At 33.9% G+C, this 24,915-nt stretch overlaps 1 protein-coding gene across 3 annotated transcripts in view; it reads left to right on the top strand.

Annotated features, from left to right (window-relative positions):
- The window catches only part of RASA1 (RAS p21 protein activator 1), a gene marked incomplete at both ends in the record, with an annotated part of 106,871 nt that extends 83,265 nt beyond the window's left edge, over positions 1-23,606 (top strand). For 2 of the 3 annotated variants that reach the window (XM_079702325.1, XM_079702324.1), the window contains 14 exons: positions 3,935-4,022; positions 6,053-6,130; positions 7,921-8,078; positions 8,584-8,660; positions 9,976-10,148; positions 10,676-10,835; positions 11,967-12,109; positions 13,577-13,692; positions 14,452-14,538; positions 17,030-17,097; positions 18,625-18,713; positions 19,979-20,056; positions 22,235-22,369; positions 23,523-23,606. In XM_079702325.1, coding sequence (XP_079558451.1) covers positions 3,935-4,022; positions 6,053-6,130; positions 7,921-8,078; positions 8,584-8,660; positions 9,976-10,148; positions 10,676-10,835; positions 11,967-12,109; positions 13,577-13,692; positions 14,452-14,538; positions 17,030-17,097; positions 18,625-18,713; positions 19,979-20,056; positions 22,235-22,369; positions 23,523-23,606 — 1,534 coding nt within the window. The remainder of the gene's footprint in view (positions 1-3,934; positions 4,023-6,052; positions 6,131-7,920; positions 8,079-8,583; positions 8,661-9,975; positions 10,149-10,675; positions 10,836-11,966; positions 12,110-13,576; positions 13,693-14,451; positions 14,539-17,029; positions 17,098-18,624; positions 18,714-19,978; positions 20,057-22,234; positions 22,370-23,522) is intronic. The other variant, XM_079702326.1, reaches the window with a different exon arrangement.
- Positions 23,607-24,915: the final 1,309 nt, after the last annotated feature.

Below are 24,915 nucleotides of genomic sequence, written 5' to 3'. Positions count from 1 at the left end.
TAAAAGGGAGATAAAAAAGAAAGAAAGAAGATAAAATGAAATAAAATTGTTATTAAAATTAAAAATTAAAAAAAAATTTTTAAGTAATTGAAAAAAAAGGAGAGAGCAACCAAACCAAAAGACAAATCCACCAATGATAACAAGCACTAAAAACTATAGTATAACAAAAGAACAACACAACAAAAAAACCAGACAGAACCCTAGGACAAGTGGTAAAAGCAAATCTATACAGACAAAATCACACACAGAAGCATACACATACACACTCACAAAAACAGAAAAAGGGAAAAAAATATATATATTGTTGCTCCCAAAGTCCACCTCCTCAATTTGGGATGATGTGTTGTCTCTTCAGGTATTCCACAGATGCAGGGTACATCAAGTTATTGTGGAGATTTAATCCGCTGCTCCTGAGGGTGCTGGGAGAGATTTCCCTTTCTTTTCTTTGTTGGCACAGGTCCTGGGGTTCAGCTTTGGATTTGGCCCCGCCTCTGCATGTATGTCACCTGAGGGCATCTGTTCTTTGCTCAGACAGGATGGGGTTAAAGGAGTAGCTGATTCGGAGGCTCTGGCTAACTCAGGCCATGGCAAGGGAGGGGTACGGAGTTCGGGGCGAGCCTGTAGCGGCGGAGGCCGGCATGATGTTGCACCAGCCTGAGGTGTGCCACATATTCTCCCGGGGAAGTTGTCCCTGGATCACGGGACCCTGGTAGTGGCTGGCTGCACAGGCTCCTGGGAGGGGAGGTGTGGACAGTGACCTGTGCTTGCACACAGGCTTCTTGGTGGCTGCAGAAGCTGCCTTAGCATCTCATGCCTGTCTGTGGGGTCCACACTTATAGCCGCGGCTCGTGCCCGTTTCTGGAGCGCCTCAAAGCAGCGCTCTTAATCCCCTTTCCTCGCGCAGCAGGAAACAAAGAGGCAAGAAAAAGTCTCTTGCCTCTTCGGCAGCTCCAGACTTTTCCCCGGACTCCCTCCCGGCTAGCTGTGACGCACTAGCCCCCTTCAGGCTGTGTTCATGCAGCCAACCCCAGTCCTGTCCCTGCGATCCGACCGAAGCCCGAGCCTCAGTTCCCAGCCCCCGCCCATCCCGGCGGGTGAGCAGACAAGCCTCTGGGGCTGGTGAGTGCTGGTCGGCACCGATCCTCTGTGCAGGAATCTCTGCTTTGCCCTCCGCACCCGTTGCTGCGTTCTCCTCCGTGGCTCCGAAGCTCCCCCCCTCCACCACCCGCAGTCTCCGCCTGCGAAGGGGCTCCTAGTGTGTGGAGACCTTTCCTCCTTCACAGCTCCCTCCCACTGGTGCAGGTCCTGTCCCTATTCTTTTGTCTGTTTTTTCTTTTGGCCTACCCAGGTACTTGGGGAGTTTCTTACCTTTTGGGAGGTCTGAGGTCTCTGCCAGCATTCAGTAGGTGTTCTGTAGGAGTTGTTCCACATGTAGATGTATTTCTGATGTATTTGTGGGGAGGAAGGTGATCTCCATGTCTTACTCTTCTGCCATCTTGAAGCTCCTCCCTGCTTTACTTTAAATATAAATGATTTCAGAAGCACAAGTTTGAAGATATTCAGTCATACAGAGTTATTACTGTAGTGAATATTTATGTGGGAATTTTATACCTTTATCTTTCCTTAGGCTGCATCTTTTACTGTGGCAGTATTTATTGTTTTATCTACATTTAGGAAGGATGTTTTTGCTGGATATTAAGTTTTAGGTTGGTAATTATTTTCTTTCAGCATTTTAAAGATTTTCTACTTTTCAACATTTTGTCATTGTTTCTCTTTTAGAGATAATGTATCTTTTTTCCTTCAAGATGTACTGTATTTCATCTTTCTCTGGAAGCTTTGAGATTTTTCCTTTCCTTAGATTTTCAAAAGTTAAACCAAATATGCCTACTGTAAAAAATATATATTTTTTAAATGTATCTTAATGTTTGTAGAGCTTCTTCAACCTGAGACCTGATGTCTGTTGTCATTTTTGGAAAATTCTTCATTAGTATCTCTTTAAACAGTTCTACTGCCACATTCTCTTTAATTCTCTTTAATCTTCTGGGACTCATGTTACATGTTATATTCCTTTTACTATGTCCCATGTGTCTATTAAACGGTTTTCTATGTTTCTCATAATTTTTTTCCTCTCTGTGCCTCAGGCTGGATATTTTCTTCTGATTTGCCTTCAGCTCACAAATCTATTCTTCTGTAGTTAAATGCATTTGTTGAGGTCTTAATTTATTACTTTTGCCACTTTAGAATTTCCATTTGATTCTTGTTTTAAATATCTAGTTACCTGGCAGAATTCTCTATTTTGTTATCTTTTTAAGCACTTTAATTACAGATATTTGAAAGTTGTATCTGTCCTCAATATCTGGATTATATGTAGGTCTTTCTTGTGTTTTTCTTTTGGCTTTTCAATCATTTGATCCTGATTCCTGTAATGTCTACTTATGTTTGACTGAATAGTGGATACAGTGTATGAAAAACTGTGGAAGCTATGGATAATGTTATTGTCTCCAGAAAGGACTGTTCTTTTGCCAGATAAGTTAGAATAGGGTTAGTTCATATTGATCCCCTCAGGGATCAACTGGAGGTATCGGCGAAGGCTGTTCTATTTCTGGTTTGCTCTTATTCTGAAGGCATAGCCCTTCAGGGGTCTCAACTGAAAGCTTTCTCTTTTAAAGGCCCTGAACTCAATTGTCTCTCTCAGCACTGTGAAACTCTGAATGTGCTTCGTTAGCTTTTTAGCCTCTTAGATGCTGTTTTCTGCTTATTGCCCCAGATTCCTGCCCTACACGGTTTAGGAATTGGCAAACACCTTGAAAAGAAAAGCTGTGGAGAATGTCAGTCTCACCTCACTATGATCTTGGTCCCTTCAGTCTGAGCTGCTTGTTCTCCAGTGACTTCAAACAGTTGTGTTTTGTTTGGTTTATACTTTATCTTGCCAGGAGGGTTAGTCTGGTACAAACCACTTTCAGAATCAGAAGTTTTCAACTGACAAATTCCATTGTTTTATGGTATTCTCAAAGCATTGAAGAGATGGTTTTTTATCTTTAATAAATGTTAAGCTTGTACTCTGGGTATTTTGCTATGACCTTCTAACACTAAAGCGTAAGATAAGATATACTCTTTGGTTAAAGCAAGAAATAGAAATAATATTTATTGAATTTCAAAAACTTGAAGGCCCTTATTAAACATTTTATAAACATTTTCAAATCTAGTTGGAAAGGCAGCACATCTTCAAAAAAGATATAAGCTACTATCTAATATTGTACTTACATGTCAAATGAATTATACTACAGTGCATACTATAGGAAGATAAGAACTAATATTTATTGCACACCACTGTTAGGTCATTTGATCCTCAAAATAAGCTTACGATATTTCCATTAAAATGGAATGAGGAAAAATGGCCAGTTGTAAAAAAAAAAAAATTGAAAATAAGTAAAATTATAAAGAAGAAAATTAAAATCACCCACAATCTACTGAGAGATAACCATTAAGAACATTTTAGGCCTAAAGAACATGTCTAGTCTTTTCCCAGTACATATAAATGTATATTATATATCATCCTGAAGCACTGAGTTTAGTAACATTTTATTTGCTTTAAAGTCTTTAGATTAGCTATACGCAATTCTAGCACTCCTGCTTCAATTTTATTGTAACTTTTCTATTTCTAATGCCTTTTAAAATTAATCTACACAGTACTGTGAAATATTTTTAAACTTTGATAGTTTGATAAAATTCAGTAGTGCAGACAAAAAGCTTTCTAAAATATATGAAGCTGACATTTTCTTTTTAGTAATCTAGTACAATGGATTATTTCTCTAAATTAAGAATTTTGTTAAGTTTATATAAATTATATAATTATATTGATTTTTTTTTCTAAAGTTAGTGTAAAGTTGGTATGTTAAAACTTCCTAATAACTTTTTTGTTTGTATTTTAAAGGCCAAACTGTTTTCAGATAGTGGTTCAGCACTTTAGTGAAGAACATTACATCTTCTACTTTGCAGGAGAAACTCCAGAACAAGCAGAGGTAAGTTAACTGTTTTTTCAACTACTGTCAACTTTATTCAGCCCTTGTTTTCTTTTTTAACTGGAATAGAAAGCTGTTGCATTTAAGATAATGTGATAAAAAGGATGCCTGAAATCTAATCATGTTTTATTTTAAGGAATGAGAAACTTTCATGTGTAAAAAAAATTTTTTTTGAAAGAAATGCAGAAAAACAGTGTAGGGTTATTAGGAAAACTCCATTTTAAATTGACCTTTAAATGGGCTATGATGTTGAGTCCAACTGAGAATGTTCATTGAAAATCCTCTCTGCAGAAAGGTTATATTCTCAGTACAGTCAAAAAGGTAAGCCAGTTAGTTTTGCTAATAAGCATTGTTGTTATTCACTGGTTGAACTGTGTCTAAAAATAGAAATTCAGTCATCACAAGGAAAAAATTTTGAGGAATCCTGTTTTTCTCTAAGTCTAGATATAATGTTTACTTTCAGCACTAGCCATTGATCCATGTGCAATGCCCTTATTAAAACTTTTATTAAGTTTTAAGTAATGCTGTGAAGAAATGTTTTTAAAAATCTCCTTTTAAAAGTACTTTGATTTCTTTGAACCATAATATTTCTGGGGTGTTTAGAGGTATTTTGTAGAAATATGGCTATATTTCTTCTGCTTATACTCTATAGAAGGAACCCGAAGGTAGTTTAGAGGTGAAAGAAAGTGACTTTGTTGAAAAAAAAGAAGATAATTTGCCAACCTTGGATATGAGGCAGATGCTCCTAAAACTCTGGATCCTGGCATGGGCCCCTGACTCATAAATTATGAAAATATCTTAGGGTGTAGAATAAATTTGATGAATGAGCCACTGTGTTTTATGGCTTATAATTGAATATTTTTCCATCATGGAAAAATATCTCAATTGAATACTCATTATTAACTTATAAAACCTTGTTTTGTGGGTATGTAGCCCTAATTTTCAAAAATTGGGCTCATAATATTTTGCTGTTTGACTTTTTTTTTTAATGTTAGATATTGAGTTAGAAAAGAAACTTAAACTTGAGTATCCTATCTTCCAGTTATTTTATCATGTTCTTTCTAAAGATGTGTTACTTACACACCTGGATGACATTTCAATGTGTTTTGCATGTCTCACATAAATATAACATTTTCTCATTGGATTTATCTATACTCTTTCCATATTCTGTTTCCATATATCCCTTAAAGTTCAAAAATACCACTGATAGTCCCAGTTTTTTATTACTTTGGTGGCCTGTGGTATCTCTGGTTATTGTCTTCTCTTTCTAAAAGCTATGGTAATCGATTTAGTCTTAAGTTTGCTCCATTAAAAGACGTTCTCTAAACACTGACAGAATTCAGATTCATTGAAATAGCCAACAAACTAAAGACCAAATTGAGTGAAGCAGTAGTACAGAGCTTTCTAGAAACATGTATGCCAAATAAAATATTTAGATTTATTTCGGGTAAACCTAAAATTGTTCTCTCCTTTCTCCAGAGTACTAGATCACTAAACATTTTAGAATATAGCTGCAACTTAATATTAGGCTGAAATATTGTTTTAAATATGATGTTATATTTGAAAGGCTTATAAATCACCCACACCCCCTTATACATTTCTACCTATATCATGGTCTAAGGTAAAGATTAGAATGTTTGTCATCAAATCAGTCATCACCTTATCAGTCGGTTTTGCAGTCAGCCTTCCTTTCACAAAATGTATCAAGTTTAGGGTGCCTCAAGTTTAACTGCTTAAATATACGTAAATTTATTTTCTGGCTAATAAATTATCACTCATTGGTACTTAAGATTAATATAGAGATTCTACAATAATACAATCAATATTTTACAGAATTATAATTGTTTTGGTCACTGTTTTATTTTGTTGGAGCACAGATGTATTTAAAGCACAGGATATTCTGAGTTTAGAAATGGCAGTCTAGAAAAGGAAGGAACTATTGAATTTGGGGAAAAAACCCAAACTGTTGATTGGAAACTGCATAAACTATTGTATACTATATTTCTTTGAAATGCTGTTATTTTTCATAGGACTGGATGAAAGGCCTGCAGGCATTTTGCAATTTACGGAAAAGTAGTCCGGGGACATCTAATAAACGCCTGCGTCAGGTGAAACTTGATTTTCTTTGATTTGTGATTGTCACAAATTTGTGATTGTATTTTGCTTTATCACTTTGCTCTTTATTTTTATTTCTCTATGAACTATTTTGGGCAACATTTCAAACACTTTAGAATTCTTGAGAGGTGAATCTTTTCAGGCATTTTAAAGCCATGCTCCCACTTGCTTCAGCAGCAGGAGAAATAGTTATTTCTTTATGAAAGAGAATATTCTTTATATACTTGCTGGATACTTAGCCCATAATGCCATCTTTTGAATACATACCAAGGACTTTTTTTCTTCCACTTAAAGTAACAATACCAAGCCAACAGAAACTATTCTGTTCGGCACTATTATTATTTTTTTCTTCAAAAAATTATTTTGGCCTGTGTCAGAAAGGTACTTAGTGAAAAAATCATCTGACTGAAAGTACTAATCCTGGTAAACGTTAGGGTTTTTCATTTTATAGTAATTGCTTTTGAAACCTATTACATAACTTATGGGTAGTATCCTGTCTTATTTGAAACCTTCACATGCCTGCATGTTCATTTATGGAGAGTTAAGCTAGGCTTTCTCTTTCATTCTAGGTATGTAAACTCAACTTTATACCCTCCATTTCTTTGCTTTTTTCTTTTAGTTATCCCCAGATAATTGGGAAAAGTTAGGTAAATTTAATATTCTTGGAGTTTTGAGGAAAGTTTCTTTTTTGTACAGTATTTATTGACTAAAGTGACTCTTGTTTTACTTATGGGAATTTCCAATAAGCTTGGTGAATTTAACATACTGTTCTATTGGAAGTGGATAAATGGTTATTATTTAGATGACTGAAAGTTTTATTCCCTGTAACCATAAGTCTGATACTTTCCCAGGAACATTTAATTATATGTATAATCACTATGTGTCCTCAAAACATGTTTTAACATTTTGAAAGCTATAGAAAATCAGATTCAATTTTTGTAGATTGTATCTTGTGAGAAATTTCAGGCATGAATTATTTGTAGGTATAATATTATATATATATATATATATATATATATATATATATAAATAAAATAGCTAACAATGTCTTGAGCCCTTTTTATGTGCCAGGTACTCTGCTTGTGCTTTTATACATATCATTTCTAATCTTCACAACAACTTGCAGTGCAGACTTTATCCTAATTTTATATCTGAGGAAGCTGAGGCTCATAGAAACTGACTTGTGCAAGGCCACACAAGTAGTATGTAGCAAGAGGGAAAGAGAACCTGATACTAGAAGATAGATGGTTTAAGTTTTGCATCAAAACTGAAAAATAACTTTGCTTCTTTGGATCTGTATCCTTTTCTGTAAAATGAGAAAATAACTTTGCTTCTTTGGATCTGTATCCTTTTCTGTAAAATGAGATGGTAGAATCAGTATTTTAAAAATATTTTCTAGCTGTGGAACTCTGTATAGAAAGAAAATCTTCCAGATGAGCATTATATAGCATGTTAGATTTTGATTTGGGTGGTAACAGTTATTTACTTAAATTAATAAAGAATCCTCTTCTCAACTTCATTTTCTCTGAACCATTGTTTTATGGCAGAAAAGGTGTATTTCATTATTTTTGCAGGAATGTAATTAGAGAAATAACTTGTAAAATACAATCGTATTTATTTTTTTAAGTGGGAAGAATTTATTAAAAGGGAAAAATAACTGAAGGTCATGTTTTCTGAAAAAAGGGGAAAATAAGTCACTATTTTGGGTTTTTATAATAATTGTCTTTGAAACCTAATGCATAATTCTTGAAATCTGGGGTAACGAATTCTGTGTTTTCTTTAGGTCAGCAGCCTTGTTTTACATATTGAAGAAGCCCATAAACTCCCAGTAAAACATTTTACTAATCCATATTGTAACATCTACCTGAATAGTGTCCAGGTAGCAAAAACTCATGCAAGGGAAGGGCAAAACCCTGTATGGTCAGAAGAATTTGTCTTTGAGTAAGTCTTATTTTATCATTACATTAGATGATTTCCTTTTGCTGTAACGCATTTTCTTTCCTTTTTAAATTTTTTTTAAACTCTGTATCTAAATCACTCAGAACATGGTGCCAAGCTCAGGCATTTTAATAATACACTTTTTTTTTCTCTATTGTATTTGTTCACTTTTACTAGTAAAGTGCTGTGTCCTTGGTTTTTCACCTAGTTATTAATATGAATTACCATTAGTGATGAATCCAAAAACATTTACTAATATACACAGACAAAATGTTTACAAGGGTTTCCAGGATTTACTCGAGGAAGTTAAAGACAGTAGGGAACGTGTAATTTGCTTGTCTGTATTCCTGTGTACCAAATAATAAAACATGTTTTGAATCTAGTTTTAAATCTAGCACTTTCAGCTGGGTTAGCAGCAGAAATAGGGGGTTTATTCAATACTAATAAAGGAATTAGATAGTTTTATGCCAGGACATTTTCTTAATTCTTTTTCTCCTTGCTGCTTTAGTGATCTTCCTCCTGACATCAACAGATTTGAAATAACTCTTAGTAATAAAACGAAGAAAAGCAAAGATCCTGATATCTGTAAGTTGACACAGAAATTTCTGAAGTAAAAAAGCATGTTTTATATACTTTGGAAATTCACAATGAAGTATAGTCTAAAATGGAAATTAAAAAGGTGTGTAAGCAGTGTAACTTGAGATAGCTTTTTATACTTCTAAAAGTATTGATTGCTGTATCTAAAAAAGAAAAAATAAAAAGACCAAAAAGGCTAAATTGTATATACTGTAAACTTAAGCCCTTAGGATTAAAGTAGATCTGCTCACCCTCCCTCCACAACGTATAGGAACAAAAAGAAAACAGTAACAGTGGTCATCTTTCTGTGGTGCTTCCTTATCCCTTCTTCCTACTTTTTAGGTTTCTCCTACCTTCCTATACTTTGCATGTAAATGAAAAAAAGCACTCTTAAATTTTTTTCTTTAAACTAAGTTACACTGCTCACTTCTGGTAGTCAGTACTGGTTCTCGGCAGCACAACTTTTCCCAGCCTGTTTCTGAAACAGGCGGCAATGGGATTTAGCAATTCACACCAGAGTGAATTAGGTTAATCCTTAAATACCTTCTTAAAAATCAGGCTTAGGGGGAAAAAAAGTGATATGTGTTAACAGAATCAAAGCCTGAATTTTTTTGCTATAAATAATATTTATTCTGTAATTTCTGTACTATTAAAATGCTTAACATTTTTAGTGGTTCCCCATTATTTTTAAGATAAAATCTAACCCCCCAGCAGTGATACAGAAGAAAGGCTCTTTCCTGATCCACTCCTCCCCACTCTTACTTTCACTGTGTAATCTTTTGTATATCCTTCTCTCCAGCTACACCAGCTTTCTTATAGCTCTTAAATTGTTCATGGATTTTTAAAACCACCCACCACACCTTCTGTTCAGACTGCACACACTCTTTTTCTCTGTTTCTACTTAGCTACACTTCCAGATCCTGTTACAAGTCAGCTTAAGGGGGTACCTGTTTGGAATGGATGTTTAACCTCCACAGAATGAATTAGATATTATTTCTCTGTACTTCATTAGCATACACCACTTTACAGCACTTAGCATGGGGTATCATAATTGACTTCTTGCCTCCTTGGCTAGACTGTTACCTCCATGCAAGTCAGAGACTATATCTTAATCATGTCTGTATCCCACATCCCTGCCTATCAGAGTCTGGCACATAGTAGGCATTCAGTAAATGAATGAAGTAAGCATTTAGTATTAAATTTATATTACTGAAAAGTCCTTTAATAAAAAGCATTTTAGATAAGATAGAACATTAGGAAAATTTGTGTGACTAATTACAGTCACCTTTTCAGACAGTAATCATTTGATATTTTTCTGTCACAGTATTTATGCGCTGCCAGTTGAGCCGGCTGCAGAAAGGGCATGCCACAGATGAATGGTTTTTGCTCAGCTCCCATATACCATTGAAAGGTATTGAGCCAGGATCCCTGCGCGTCCGAGCACGATATTCTATGGAAAAAATCATGCCAGAAGAAGAGTACAGCGAATTTAAAGAGGTATTACAGTTATTTACCAGTCCAATTATTTTTAAAGGCATTAAGAAAAATAATTAACTTTTTTTTCCCCCAGCATCCCTACTGGAGTATAATCGCTCCACAATGCTGTTAGTCTCTGCCGTACAACAAAGTGAATCAGCCACACGCACACATATATCCCCATATCTCTTCCCTCTTGCGTCTCCCTCCCTCCCACTCTCCCTATCCCACCCCTCTAGGTGGTCACAAAGCACCGAGCTCATCTCCCTGTGCTATGCGGCTGCTTCCCACCATACCCATTGAGTTAAACATCGTAATTTCATAGTTTAGTGGCACAGTGACAGGCAGAGAAGGTTGAAAAGCCTTGCAACAGTATGACATTGCTTTTAAAAGACTATAAATATGTAGGTTACAAACTCATTCTGTTTTTAATAAATTTATTCAATAAAACATATTCCTAAATGTATATAGAACGTATTTCCTGTTAATGTTACTGAGAATGCTTAATGCTGTATACTTTCAACAATCTTTCTTGATGTCATTTTTAGCTTATACTGCAAAAGGAGCTCCACGTAGTCTATGCTTTATCACATGTATGTGGACAGGACCGAACACTACTGGCTAGCATCCTACTGAGGATTTTTCTTCATGAAAGGCTTGAATCGTTGCTGTTATGTACACTAAATGACAGAGAAATAAGCATGGAAGGTACAGTATGGATGTGTTAGTATGATACTTTTAAAAACTGGTTAATGATTAGATTTTATATATCAAATATATATGTACTCTATCTTAGAACATATTAAACAGTTAAATCATTTTACAAAGTTACTCAGTTTTTCATTCATTAAAAATTACAGTTGGAATGTCATTTCTGATTCTTAGGCTGGCTAATATCGGGGGGGGGGGGGTAATATCTCTAATACAACTTTCTGTCATGGCAAATTAGAAGCTGTAAGAAAGTGACTTCCGTGTCCAGATCAATGGCTCATACTGCTTGGTTATTAAGAATAGTTTGGTATGCTTACCATGTTCTCGTTTGTTTTTTGCTTATAAATTCATTGCACAAAAGTTGGGTGTTAGCTGCATTTTATTTCTGCCTTCTATAGGTAGGTAGTTTCCAGGCAATTTAGCTGGACCCACAGTAGTTTGTAACAGCTTATAAATATGTCAGAATAACCCATTTCAAACCAGCCCTTTGACTCAATAACAGTACTTGCTTCTAGGTTCCCCAAATAAACTGTAAAATCTAAAACTATTTCCTCCTAATCATAGAAAATATAAAAATATATAGATTTGTCAGAAAAGATAAAGTGGTGGTACATATTTTACACTGAGATTGTCTTTTCTGACAATATTTGTGTTTTTTTACAATTTTATTAAAAGTCACGAATAGCCATATTTTAGGCAAATAAGTTAATTTATACTGGGGTTTTACATTATTCTTGTTTGTAAATTAACTCAGATTTTTCAAAGTGTGGGCTCAGTGGACACCAAAGGTGGATTCTAGTCCTAGTTTTGTCACTATTTGGCTCTTTAGTCTTAGATAAGTCATATAACCATCCAGAGCCTTTGTTTGTTCACATAATGTGGCAGTGTTAATTCCTTCTCCTGTTTATGATCTAATGAAGTGAAGGAATAGAAAATCTTTTGAAGAGTTAAGTTTATAGGAATATAGGATGTCATTATAATCAATATTTAATGCTACATGCAAATAAACATACTTACTTAAATAGCTGTAATTATCTGAGGAAAAAATGAATTCATTTAATTTCCAATTTGGTTCACATCAGTACAATCCTTTACAGATAATTTTTTAATATATATATATTTATGTAGATGAAGCCACTACCCTATTTCGAGCTACAACACTTGCGAGTACCTTGATGGAGCAGTATATGAAAGCCACTGCTACACAATTTGTTCATCACGCTTTGAAAGACTGTATCTTAAAGATAATGGAAAGCAAGCAGTCTTGCGAGGTGAGTATTGCAGCAAAGAGCATATTTTAATAGGTAATGCTTTATAGCTAACTGCACTTCAAGGCAAATATATTAGCTGTCTGAAGCTGTTCATCAGAACAGTTACACCTTTTGTAATAACGTTTAGAAAAATGTTATGCAAAACAGACTTTTTAAGAAAGATGTACTTCATTTGGAGATTAAAAACCTCGAATTGCACCAGAAATACATGAAAGTACTTTATCATTTCTCCTGCTGTACTAATGATAAAAGTGTATGCTACTTTCAGAAAGTGTGCAAACATAAATTGAAGTTATTGTTAGAGATTTCTGTTGTGTAAGTTCTATGTGACACTTGCTAATAACATCTAGGTTTCTCCTCAAAGGTTTTTTTGAAGTAGGGGTGGTGGTGGGAGGGTCAGAAGTACAAGATAACCCCCTCAAAAGCAAATAAAAACATCCTTTTAGAATATTGAGGCTTCAGTGTAAACTCATAACAAACCATCAAGAAGAAAAGGAGTAGAATCTCATTTATATGGCTATTCCATCATTTTGTTTTGAAGGCAGAGCAACTACAGAAGGAGGATATTAAATATATTTTTTATGTCTGATACAAAATAAAGGAACTGCTTTTGATAATGTACACTGGGAGCACTCAAATTGTTAATTCTGCACCAAGTTGCCAATTTTTACTAATTAACTTAAGGGGAAGAAATGGATAATTTAGTGTTGGAAACCTGGGGTTAACACCATAGTTGGTCTAATAAGTGTAAAGGATACAGAAATGCAGCAAGTCTGCAGAAAGTCTCCGGATGTTAAATCCAGGCTAGGGAATTTAGATTCCTATAGATAAATCTACTCCATTAATTCTAGGTAAGAATTCTTAGATTTTAGAAGTTACTGGAAAGTTTTTAGAAGGGTTCATGATGCTGCCTCTGAGGCATTTGGTATTTTATTAGTCATTTAAAAAGTCTTATCTCATTCAGAAAAACCTTTCAATTTTAATCAGCTTTTTTCCTCAAATAAATGGATTTAAGATAGGTTTTATAATAATATACAGTGATCTTTCTTTCCAATTAAATACTCCTAGTATATTTGTGCATGTGGCCACTGAAGCTGGGATTTTGTCTTCTGGTTGGGAATATTATATTTAAAATAAAGTCTAATACAGTTTTATGCGCCTCTAAAAATCTGTGGTAAAATGTGGTAAATGAATAAAAGAAAACTTCATTAATGGTATTAACCCAAAGCAACTGAAAACTGTTGAATAATCATTGCTCTTCAGTTGAGTAGATGGGAATTAATGGTAATAAGTCCATTAGGAGTTCCACAGAGCAAACCCCAGTTAGCCCCACACCACCACCAAAAGACTAATACAGTTTGAAAAATGGAAAAATAGAGAACCTTGAAAACAACTGCTTGATTACCTTGATTCATTTGCATTTATCATTGCCAAGATGCATTTATATTGATTTATTCCTTCTCTTAGTTAAGTCCATCAAAGTTAGAAAAAAATGAAGATGTGAACACTAATTTAGCACACCTATTGAACATACTTTCAGAGCTTGTGGAGAAAATATTCATGGCTTCAGAAATACTTCCACCGTAAGTGGTGAAATTTTAATTTGACAAGAAATTGTATATTTGCATTTTAAAAAATTTGTATTTCTAAAACATGTGTAAGCTTTTCCACTGTCCTGATGTTATTATACTCTGAAGAAGTTAGGGTTTTTAATCTTTACACGATGAATTGTGTTTAAGGAAAAAGAGTGACTTGAAGAAACCAAACTGAAATATTTGCACTAAAATAAAACAAATCATGTTTTTATACAGGCCAGTATGTCTGGTTTATATAGTAACTTGGGGAAAGAATAGAAGCTTACCTCAGATTTGAGGAGGTCATAAAAGACATGTACCTCTCCAGTCTGTAGTTGAACATCTTGCTCAAAATGTACACGAGATAATTACTCGGTGTCTGCTTAGCGGCTTCCGGTGTTAGCTTATTCAGGTAGAAGTTAACTTACATTAAAATCTGTCTCCCTGGAACCTGTACTCATTAGTTCCTCTATATCCTCATTCCAGTACTTTTTCATACTTTTCTTTAATACAGAAGTAATCTAAAAATGGTAGGATTTCTTCCAAAGTAAATGTAAAGAACTGGTTAAATGAATTGATGATGAAAACTTTTTAAAGTTTTCCTTATCCTTTGCTAAATATCACTACTTGTAACAGAGAACTTTTTTGGGGAAAATGGCCAGTTGCATTTAAAAATGTCATGTATTTCGTAAATTAAGCTTTAGGCTGCAACGAGATCAGTATTTTTCAATTGCTTTCTGTATTGAGATGGTTGTGTTATCTTGGCAGGACACTGAGGTATATTTATGGGTGTTTACAGAAATCTGTTCAGCACAAGTGGCCTACAAATACTACCATGAGAACAAGAGTTGTTAGGTAAGACTTACTGTTTTGTTAAATCATATAGCCTGCACTGAGAGTCAAGTGGGTAATTGTGAAAATGTGGAGACTAACAGTATACAGTATACAATTCCAGACCTTTTTTCTTTGACTTTTATGTCAGAGCCCTGTTGAATATTTTCTGAATTCAGATAGCTCCTAAACTTTAACTTACTTTGTGTTTTTGTTTTTGTTTTTGTTTTGAAGTTACTTAGCTAGCAAGCTACCTTTTTGCATTTTCTAAAAACCTCAACATTCACTGATGGGAGGAAAGAAAGACTGGTTGATTTGTGCTGAGAACGAAAAGCAATAATTGAACAGTTTAGATATTAATTAATTGGTTTGTAACAGTTTGTGACTCAGGGCTAATCTCCAACCAGAGTCTACTTAGTTCTGAAGCTGTTACAGTGTGTTCATTGTGCAGTAATTAGGAGGAATTGCTTTGTCAAATCATAGCATTTTGTAGCTTATATAGGGGGACTTTGTTGTCATTTAGGTAACTTTTCCAATGAGGAAGCAGATCTGTAGAGATTAAATTGTTTGCTTAAGGTTATACAGAAAGGTAGTGGCTAAGGCAGAACTAAAGGCAAAACATCTAAGACCCAATCTAATATCCTTAACACTCCTGTACGCTTTTGTTAAGCACACCCCAACCCATTCAAGACAGTAGGAAATTAGTGCAAAAGCATCAGAGAATTCAGGAGTCTAATAATAAAATTTATCATATAGAATATATGCTGCCCCTCATGTTATATACACTATTAAAAAAAACTGGGCAACTACTGAAGACACCAATATCATATAATTAGTTTTGAAAATGTGTGTTAATCCTGCCCCCAACCTAAATCTTGTAAAGAGCCTTCTACTCTTTTTGCAGATAAAATCTCTCTTGGTTAGTAACGATATGACATAAATGTTTTAAGAACTGTAGATTCTGTATTTCTTGGCTTTAGTAGTGATTGAGAGGAACAGAAACGTATTATAAGCATATAATGTTGAAGCACAGCCGTGTGTGATGTAAATGAAAACTTTTGTAAGTTTCAAACAAGTATATTTGTTAAGCAAATAGCTGGAAATTCTGCTATGTGGATTATCTGATACTACAGGGTCTTTTAAGGGGCATTTATGGCCCAGGTGGTGATTTCTATCCCTAGTTAAGCTTTTAAATATATGTGTAGATACCTAGTATCCCTCTTAAATTTAAAATCACCTCTAAAAATTCCCAGAAAGTGGATTTGCACACTGAAATTCTTTTATGGTTCGGTGTTGCTAGGTTGTATTTCAGATTCAAAGACAAAGATATCAAAATGTTTTCAAGCAAAATTTATGCAAGATTCTTCATAAATTACCTGCTATAAAGAAATCGAAAGACTTAATAATTGTATATTAAGAATAAATGCTATCTGAGAAGCAACACATTAATTTTTCTAAGACTCCCCAAAATTAGCAAACAACATCATTGGGAGGTAAATGCTGAGAAGCTGGGTTAAATTCACTCTAATAGAGAACAGAGACTGTGTCAATTATTTTAATCTCTAAAAGGAATTTTATCAACTTGGAAATAATGCTTGTCTTTACAAGGGCAGGTGCGAGGTCAATTATTAGTGTGGATTCCTCTTAAGAGGAAATTAGAGAAATATTATCTACACAAAAACATAAACTCTACCAGTAACTGAAGAAGGGAGCAGACTAGGAATAGCTATATACACTTGTAGTTTTACTTTGTACTTTGTTCCCAGAGTAAGATTAGCAGGTAAAATCATATATGACAACTGTTATTAAGCCATGTGCTTTTATACTAATTTTTGGTTTTGCTATTAATATTTTGTAATTTGAGAACTCTTTTTTTTAACTTTAGAAAGCTTGATGTCTTTTTCTTCATTGCCTTAAAAGCTTTTCAACATTGTTTGTATATATTTTCATTTATCAAGAAGTCACTTTTTCCCTAGTACAATGGATTCTTAATTTTTATGTAACTCAACAAAATCAGTATAACCAACTTCATTTATAACAGACTTTACTGAGCTGTTCTGTTTAAAGAAAGAAAGAGAAGTTAGAGAATGTTAGTTTTAGGACCTTACAGGACTATGTGTCTATTAAAAGGGTTTATTTGTACTCCTACAGTATTTCAGAAATTCTTAGTGTTCCTAAGGACACTCCTTCCTCAAAGTAAGTATAAAATGCACTACTAGCTTGGAATAAGTAAATAGTAGCCAAAACAGTAAATGTTACAGATACAACTTAAATATTCCCAAAGTAAATCTAAAAATCTAAATTTGAGAAAAGTGAATAATGTTTAAGCAGCAACTATATGTTCTTAAAGTAAGATACTTTAGCTTATTATTTTCATAAAGTTGCATATTTTGTCTTCCCTACATTAGTTCAAAGTTCATGGTTCTACAGGTACTAACATTTTTGTTTATATATATTATTTTAATGTAACACATATTGTAGTTTTCTAAAAAAACAAAATTTCCCTCCCATTCAGTGGTTTTGTTTTTCTTCGACTTATCTGTCCTGCCATCCTGAACCCACGGATGTTTAATATCATCTCAGGTAATAAGCTTTTAATAAATTTTGAAATTAAAAAATAGTTTCATACTCTTTAGTAAGGTTACTCATTTTTTCTTTTAAATCTTTTTTTTAATCCAATTATAAGACTTGGTATAAAACATTCCAAAGCACCCCTTTCTTCTTCCTTTTGCTACTTTACCTTTTCTTTCCATTTTGTTTCTTAACCTTTCTTTCCATCTAATATTTGAAGCCTGAGATGGCATGATTAGACACAAATCATTTTTTTCCTATCCCTACCTATGTCTCAAACTCTTCTGATGACTTTTCCAGCCTGCAACGTTGGCTTTTTCAAGTTGGGAAGAAGAGCTTCCTGTGTGCTTTTAACCCATGCTAGACCCTGTCACTACCATTGCAAGTTGGATTTTAAAATTATAGCTGCAGTTGCAGTAGTACTCTGTGTATACTTATGAAGAAAGTAGCCCTTTGAGATTTCCCAGTAGAGATTTCTTGTCACCAGCTATATAATGTTAATTGGCATTTTAAACTCCAACAAACCAGATTCAGTTTTGCTCATTACCCAAATGCCCATTATGGATTGACTTTCAGATGTTGTAGACTTTTCAAATAAAGGATAAGAATGATATTTGTGACTACAAATGTAATCATGGGCCATCATTAGCAGAAGGAATCTGAAGTATTTTTGTCTTAATAATTTGAAGTTCAAAATTGTATTAAAATTTTTTGGAGTATCTTACCTTTATAGCCATCATATCTCTGTAATTATCTTCAATTGCTACTAAAATGGTTAAATCTATGGGTCTATTAAGAATTAAGGGTTTAGGATTCTTTTGGAGAGATTTATCTATCTGAATGTTAGACTCTGAACCACTAGGCAATATTATTTATAGCTTAGCAACTTCAGATAAAACGAGACAGTCTAAAATCAGGCAGCCAGATAGACTATCTATAGGTTTTTACTGTTAAGTAATTATGTTTCAGAGCTTAAAATTAATAGAGACAAATATTTTTCATTTACATCCTATTATCTATATAGGGCAGTGCTTCCTGATTAACCTTTAAAGTATTTTTTTAAAATTAGTAAATTGCATGTTTTTCTCCTCAAAATAAAGCAGAGATTCCAGACTTTATCTTTGTTATTGAGCTTTAAAGTGAATTATGTGAGTCAGTGGAGGCTGGGAGCAAGGAATTGCTCATATTGCAAATTGCTAACCTTGGATGGGTTGAAATTAGCTTTGTGGATTGTCCTGAAGGTTATGTGGAGTAACAAGTCTTTTTAGCAATAAGATAAAGCTTTGAAGTATTTTGAAATATCCTGTAGTACCCTTTTCACAAACTAAAAGCACTGATAAGTGTATTCAGTTTTTCCCCCTTTAAATCAAGCTCTTTTGAATTATACAGGTCATACTTTTTCCAAAAAACACTGAGTTCTGAATGGAGGAATATTAGTATTTTTAACAGTAAAGAAATATTAAAGTGCTAAATTTATACTGGTTTACTTGGAAGTACCTTTGGAGTTGGTGTCATTAGCTGTACCCAATTCTCTTATAGATTCCCCATCTCCTATTGCTGCAAGAACACTGATATTAGTGGCTAAGTCTGTGCAGAACTTAGCAAATCTTGTGGAATTTGGAGCTAAGGTAAAAACATTTTGATACTTTAAAATGTCATTTATGAATGAAACTTTGACACGATAAAACCATAAAATATGGCATAAGTAAATTTTCAACAGTGGATATATTTCATAAAGATAATTTATGATTTTGTTGATATGTTCATATTTTTAGATGCTTTTAGATTTTACTTTTTAATAGTGGAATTTTAAAAACCACCATTTTAGCTAGTAGTATAGAAAGGTATTTTTTCAGTATAATTTCCAGTATAATCAGATTCTTCCACTTTTAAATATAAATGAGCATATTTTTAAATGCACCCCAATCAATTTTATTATGTATTGCACAATAAACATTCTCTGTAAATATTAAAATTCGGATGAGTTTTTAAAACACCCATATGTGATCCCACTGTCTAAAGATAATGACTGTTAATGTTCTGGTAGGGATAATACTATGTCATCTGCTTTTGTTAATATTAACAGATAAGTATCCTTATATGTACTTCCTTTCAAACTTGTCCAGTTATTTCCTTAAATGAACTTTGGAGTAAAAGTACTAAGTAAGAAGACATTTTGCTCCCCACAGCCTTGCCAAAACTCAACTAGTATTACTTTTTTATTTTTGACAATCTGATAAGCATGTTACTTTTTGTATCATTATTTCATTACTCTTAGAACTGTATGATTTTTCATGTCTATTTCTTTGGAATTGACTATTGAGGTCCTTATCTCATCTTACTGATTTTAAGAGAGTGTGTATTAATACTAAACCTTTCCCGTTTTACAACATAGCATATTTTCTAATCGGTTTAAGATTTTAGAATGAAGCAGTTTATAGTATGACTCAGCTTTTGAACTTATCTGAACCCTGAGGCAGGTTATGAGTACTAATTTTTTATTGCAGTCCCTACCACACTCTATTTTAATTCCCTGTATTCTTTGCTAGGTTCTAATAACCTCTGAGTACTTGGCAAATATTGATAGTTTCTCACTAATTATTTTTGAATGACCTACATATAAGAAATTGTGTTTGCTAGGCTATGTGTGCTTTTTTTATCCAGAATGTTTGTTCATTAAAAGTACTCCATACTCCTATTCCTCAGAATAGCTGCTTGCTTATATTAGAAGGGAAAATATGGTCATTGTATGATTAAGTTAATTCTTATGAATAATGTGCTGCTACTGATAATTTGATTTATAAGAATTTTTGCTACATGTATGGTTTTTGTTATGGACGAGATAAATGTTTTTGATGCATATATAGTAAGCTTTTTATTTTTATATTTTTAGGAGCCTTACATGGAAGGTGTCAATCCATTCATCAAAAGTAACAAACAACGTATGATCATGTTTTTAGATGAACTTGGGGTATGCATATAATTTTTCAAGTACTTTGACATCTAAACTTAATATAGCTGAGTATAACTCATTTAAGCAACAACCTTTAGAAAGCTTTTCTATCCAGAGCTTAAAAAAAAAAAAAAGCTGCATATTTTTGTCTACCTTCCTAAACAAATTACTTCATTTGATATAATTATAACAATTTATTCTTACACTGAATGATTTACACCAAGAATAGAGGACTGTGGCTTTTGAACTGCCTGTGTCAATTTTTAGTTTGTCCCACCTCACCACTATGACATTCTGTTGCTGCTTTAGCTACTTTAACTTTGCTGCAACTGTGTGGAATTTGAAATAAGATGGATGACCCACAGTTCTGGCCAGTTTTAATAAGTAAACGGACTGGAGAATGTATGTTCCTGTGGCTTTTCTAAGAATAAAATACATGGATTTGGTGTTAAACTTCATTCAGAGGGACTACATATGCCTTACTTAGGCATTTATAAATAAGTTGTGATTATAAAATTAAGAATGGGATTTTTAAAATAATTCTTAAGACCCTGGATTTCTTAGTAAAGTTAAATTTTCTTGTTATAGATCTTCAGATAGTGAATCAATTAAAAACTAAATAAATTCATTAGCAATTCAGTTCATATATATAGAAACCAGAAAAGAGATGTGAATTTAGCCAGGTGTATGGCACTCGGGAATGCTAGGGTAGGAGAATGTTCTGCTTTAATACAGTCAGATTCACTTAAAAGCACAAGTAAACAACCACCACACCACTGTACAGTCAAACCAGTCAGGACAGCCTGTGGGCCCCTAGTTTGCAGCTGCAGGTATATGAAATTTACAGTGTTGATCCATATTGATAATGAAATTGAGAAATAAAGGAGCAGATGCTAAATGTCCATCATGTTCCTATATGTGAACTCCTGGGAAGTTTTGAAGAATATAAATATTTCCAATTACCAAAAAAATATAGTTGGTCCATGACTGAATTTTTTTTTTTTACTATAGTGATATTTAAGGAGCTGTATGAAACTGTCCAATATTTAAGGCTAGCTAGTTTTACCTCAAGCCACATTTCTAGGTGTAGATTCAAGATTAGGATTCCATTTACTTTCCATAATCACATGTCTACAGTCCAGCTTTCTCTATCACTTTCCTAGTTATGCCACACAATCTAGCCTTTCAGATTGCTTAGAATTCCAATATTATAATACTTTTCCAGTCTCCTCATGCTCTTTCACTGCTTTACACCTATATAAGTCAAATTTATCTTTCAAGACTCACCTCAAACATCTCCTTCAGGCAGGCTTTGCTGAGCCCTAAACCTGAACTAAATAATACCTTTTGTTCTGCTTCTTAAGTATCCTCTGCATATCCTTTGATATATATAACTCTGATCAGTTTACATCTAGTCTATGTCTTCTCTACTAGGTTGTAAACTCTTTAAAGGCAAATATGGTTGTCTTTCATCCCATCTCTAGAAGCCTTCATTCACTGAATAAATGAATTATATTCTAATTATTTTTTTATACCATAGAAAACTGAGTGTTTGCAGTTTTTAGGAGTGTATAACAAATACTGTCACCATTAGGGAGAGGAATAGATTTGTTTAAAACTACTGGTGATCTAAACTCGTGTTAAATTTTATTCCAGTGCTCAAAATGAAATCAATACTTAGTTACTATAACAAGTTGGTAGTACTATATTGGCACTAATTTACTTTATGAACCTTATCTGAAGATACCATAATTAACACATCATTTCCACACGTTAGCAAGTGTTTTGGGCAGAGTCCACAGATAATTATAGGCCTGAAAGGTTCTCATCAATGCTTTCGTAATGTAGCTCTTACTTATATATGCTGATCAATCTGGACAAACTATAGCAGTTTAATAATGAAACTTAGTCTGAAGGAGTGGAGGAATTTTAAGTTTAGGTTGCATTTAATCCAGATTGGCAGTTAATGCTTGCATTATTTATGTTCCAGTTTAAAAAAAAATATTGCACAATGTTCTGCCATGTGGTTGAAGAAAATGAAACTTGGTTTTGGTGTGAATACTGAGGTCACAAAATCTAAGAGCATTTTAAGAGAATATTATGTGTTAAATTTTATCTACTGTACCAGTTAGGATCTTTTCAGAAGAGATTATAAAGAGTTGTATTTCTAAATGCAGTTTTATGATTCCCTTAAAGAATGTACCTGAACTTCCGGACACTACAGAGCATTCTAGAACTGACCTTTCCCGTGATTTAGCAGCATTGCATGAGATTTGTGTGGCCCATTCAGATGAACTGCGAACGCTCAGTAACGAGCGTGGTGCACAGCAGGTAGGTTTTTGCCAACCTTTTTTAACAATGATGTTCCTCACACTTAAGCAGAATGTCAACATAAGATTCTTTGGGAGGTGATAAATAGCTGAATTAGTCTTATTAATTATATTAAATTTTTAATTTAATGAATCATAATCCACAAAGATCTCAGCAAACAGGAATAATGAGCCCAGACTAAGATTACGTATTTCTGATACTGCAAAATGTCAAATCTTGCTTTTAAGTTAATGTGAACTCTACTGAAAAATGGTGGTGTTCATGCACTTCACTGGCATGTATGAAAATGGTAAGTGAGCTAATGATAAGTCAGTAGTGATGTGGCTTTTTCTGTCTCTTCTGTCACATACACGGTGCATGGCCAAGTAATTTTCAAACTGTCAAACACATGAGAATTAGGAAGATTGGTAAAAATATTTCAAGCCCCAGATCCAGAGATTGTGTAGTGTGGCCTTAGAAGAGCTTATCAAAAATGGCAGTTTCTAAGAACGGTCACCACAGTGGCCAACCATTTGGCAAGGACCTTATAGAAGAGATTAACACATTGAGAGTGGTGATTCTGAGTTCTCCTCAATCTGAGATTCTAAAATTCTCAAGGTTTTTCGAGTTTAGATAACAGCATGGATCATTTAGGTTCCAGTCACTTGAGAAACTTATGCAGAATATGTGCCATGGACCTACTTATATGCCCTTGGCATGTACAATGCCTTCTTGCTACACTGACCTGCTTTAAATATTAAAAAAAAAAAATCTTATTGGAGAATTATTAGGCTGTATCCTGACTGCCCTCATGTGCTCCTATAGGGCTTGAGATGTGTCATTTATAATGATAAATCTTTCTTCCGTAAGGTGTTCTATTCTAGAGAGAGTTCTGGCCTAAGTAGGTATGAGAATGCCAAACACAAATGAGTTTCTATTTATTTTAGTGTACAAAAATTCTCTTCTATCTCGACCAAAATAATATGACCAGAAATAGTCAAGGGCTGGATGATACATACTTATAATTTTATGCTTTGTTTTGAGTAGAATGGTATTATTTTATTTATTCCTTTGTGTTTATATGGCTTTTTTCAAATCCAGGTTCCCATCCCTGAGATCTGACCAAGCTTTCACTTATTTACTAATTATTTTCATACTGTTTTTCCTTGTCTAGCACGTACTGAAAAAGCTTCTGGCTATAACAGAGCTGCTTCAGCAAAAACAAAACCAGTATACAAAAACTAATGATGTCAGGTAGCAGCCTTCGCCGCAGTGTTCTGCATGGATTCAGCATGCCCAACATGGTAATTTACATCAGTATAATGTCTCCTTTGCTCTTGCCAAAAAATAGCACACCTTTCCACATTCCAGTGATGTGTGAACTATGCAAACAAAACTCGAGATTCTGCTGGTGAGTAACTGCGCCAGCAGCTTTGTAAGCTATCTGTGCAGGATATTTGCACTTTTTCCACATATGGAATCTTTACCAACCTCTGAGCCTTGGTGTACAGATCACCTTTCACACAATGCTATGACCGTATCTTGAACTTGGAAAATATATTTTCAGTACATTCAATTGCCAAAGTTTTGCTGTCTCTTGGAAACAGAACTATGAAAAAAAGCATTCTCTGTTGACAATTGAGTATAACTGGATTGCAGACTGCTCTTACTGTTACTTCTTCCTGAATTAGGAATATGACCGTTTGACTGTTCAATGACTATTTGTATTTACAGTTTCCAGAGTTTACCATTACAATAGGAACAATCTTTGCTGTATACTTTTTTAAAAATAACTGCTATTTCTCTTTGCTGGAACTGTTGAAAGAAAATATATAGAATGGATCTATTGCTCATCAGCTTTATTTTTTAAACATACCACTTATTTTGTTCGAATTGTCAAAGACTGTATTTAGATCTCATAATGCTTTTTTGTTAAATGTTTACAACAGTAAATAGTTTGAATTCAATAAATATTATTGGTCACTGTGTACTGATCAACGCATGTTACCCATTCAACCGTTTTATAGATTACCGATTACTTTTATATGTTTAAAAACCCTAGAATGCTTTCATTGAAAGTATTCATTAATTCCAAGTTGATTTTTTAAATTATGCAAACAATTTCATCAGCCACTGAACAGCTATCCATCTTTGCCCTTCTGACTACTTGTTGTATCTGCTGGATATTTAGTTTGACTGTATAGTTTTATTTGCTTCTGTATGTGTATTTTTGTGAAGTATTCACAAGGGTTAAGTTAAAATAAAACCAAGGGATACATAAATATCTGATTACTTCTATCTAAATACAGCTAAACATTTAATTTCATTTTCTTTCTCCTTTTAGGGGCAGTTCAAATTTAGTACCAGAGCAAGGCCCCTTTTGAAGGATTCCATTATGTATTTGTTAACGATTCTTTCCCTCCCATAACTGTGCAGGGTAGAGAAGGCCTACAAGGAGAGCCAGACAGGGATGTACTGGGAAAAGCATTTCCCCAGTAAAAAAAAATTTTCTAAAGGCCTAGGTTCTAAGAGCAACACTTTGTTTCTTCCTGTATTTTAAGCAATAA

The sequence above is a fragment of the Hyperoodon ampullatus genome, assembly GCF_949752795.1.
Source record: "Hyperoodon ampullatus genome assembly, chromosome: 4".
Taxonomy (NCBI): domain Eukaryota; kingdom Metazoa; phylum Chordata; class Mammalia; order Artiodactyla; family Ziphiidae; genus Hyperoodon; species Hyperoodon ampullatus.
This window is presented reverse-complemented; position numbering and strand designations above follow the sequence as displayed.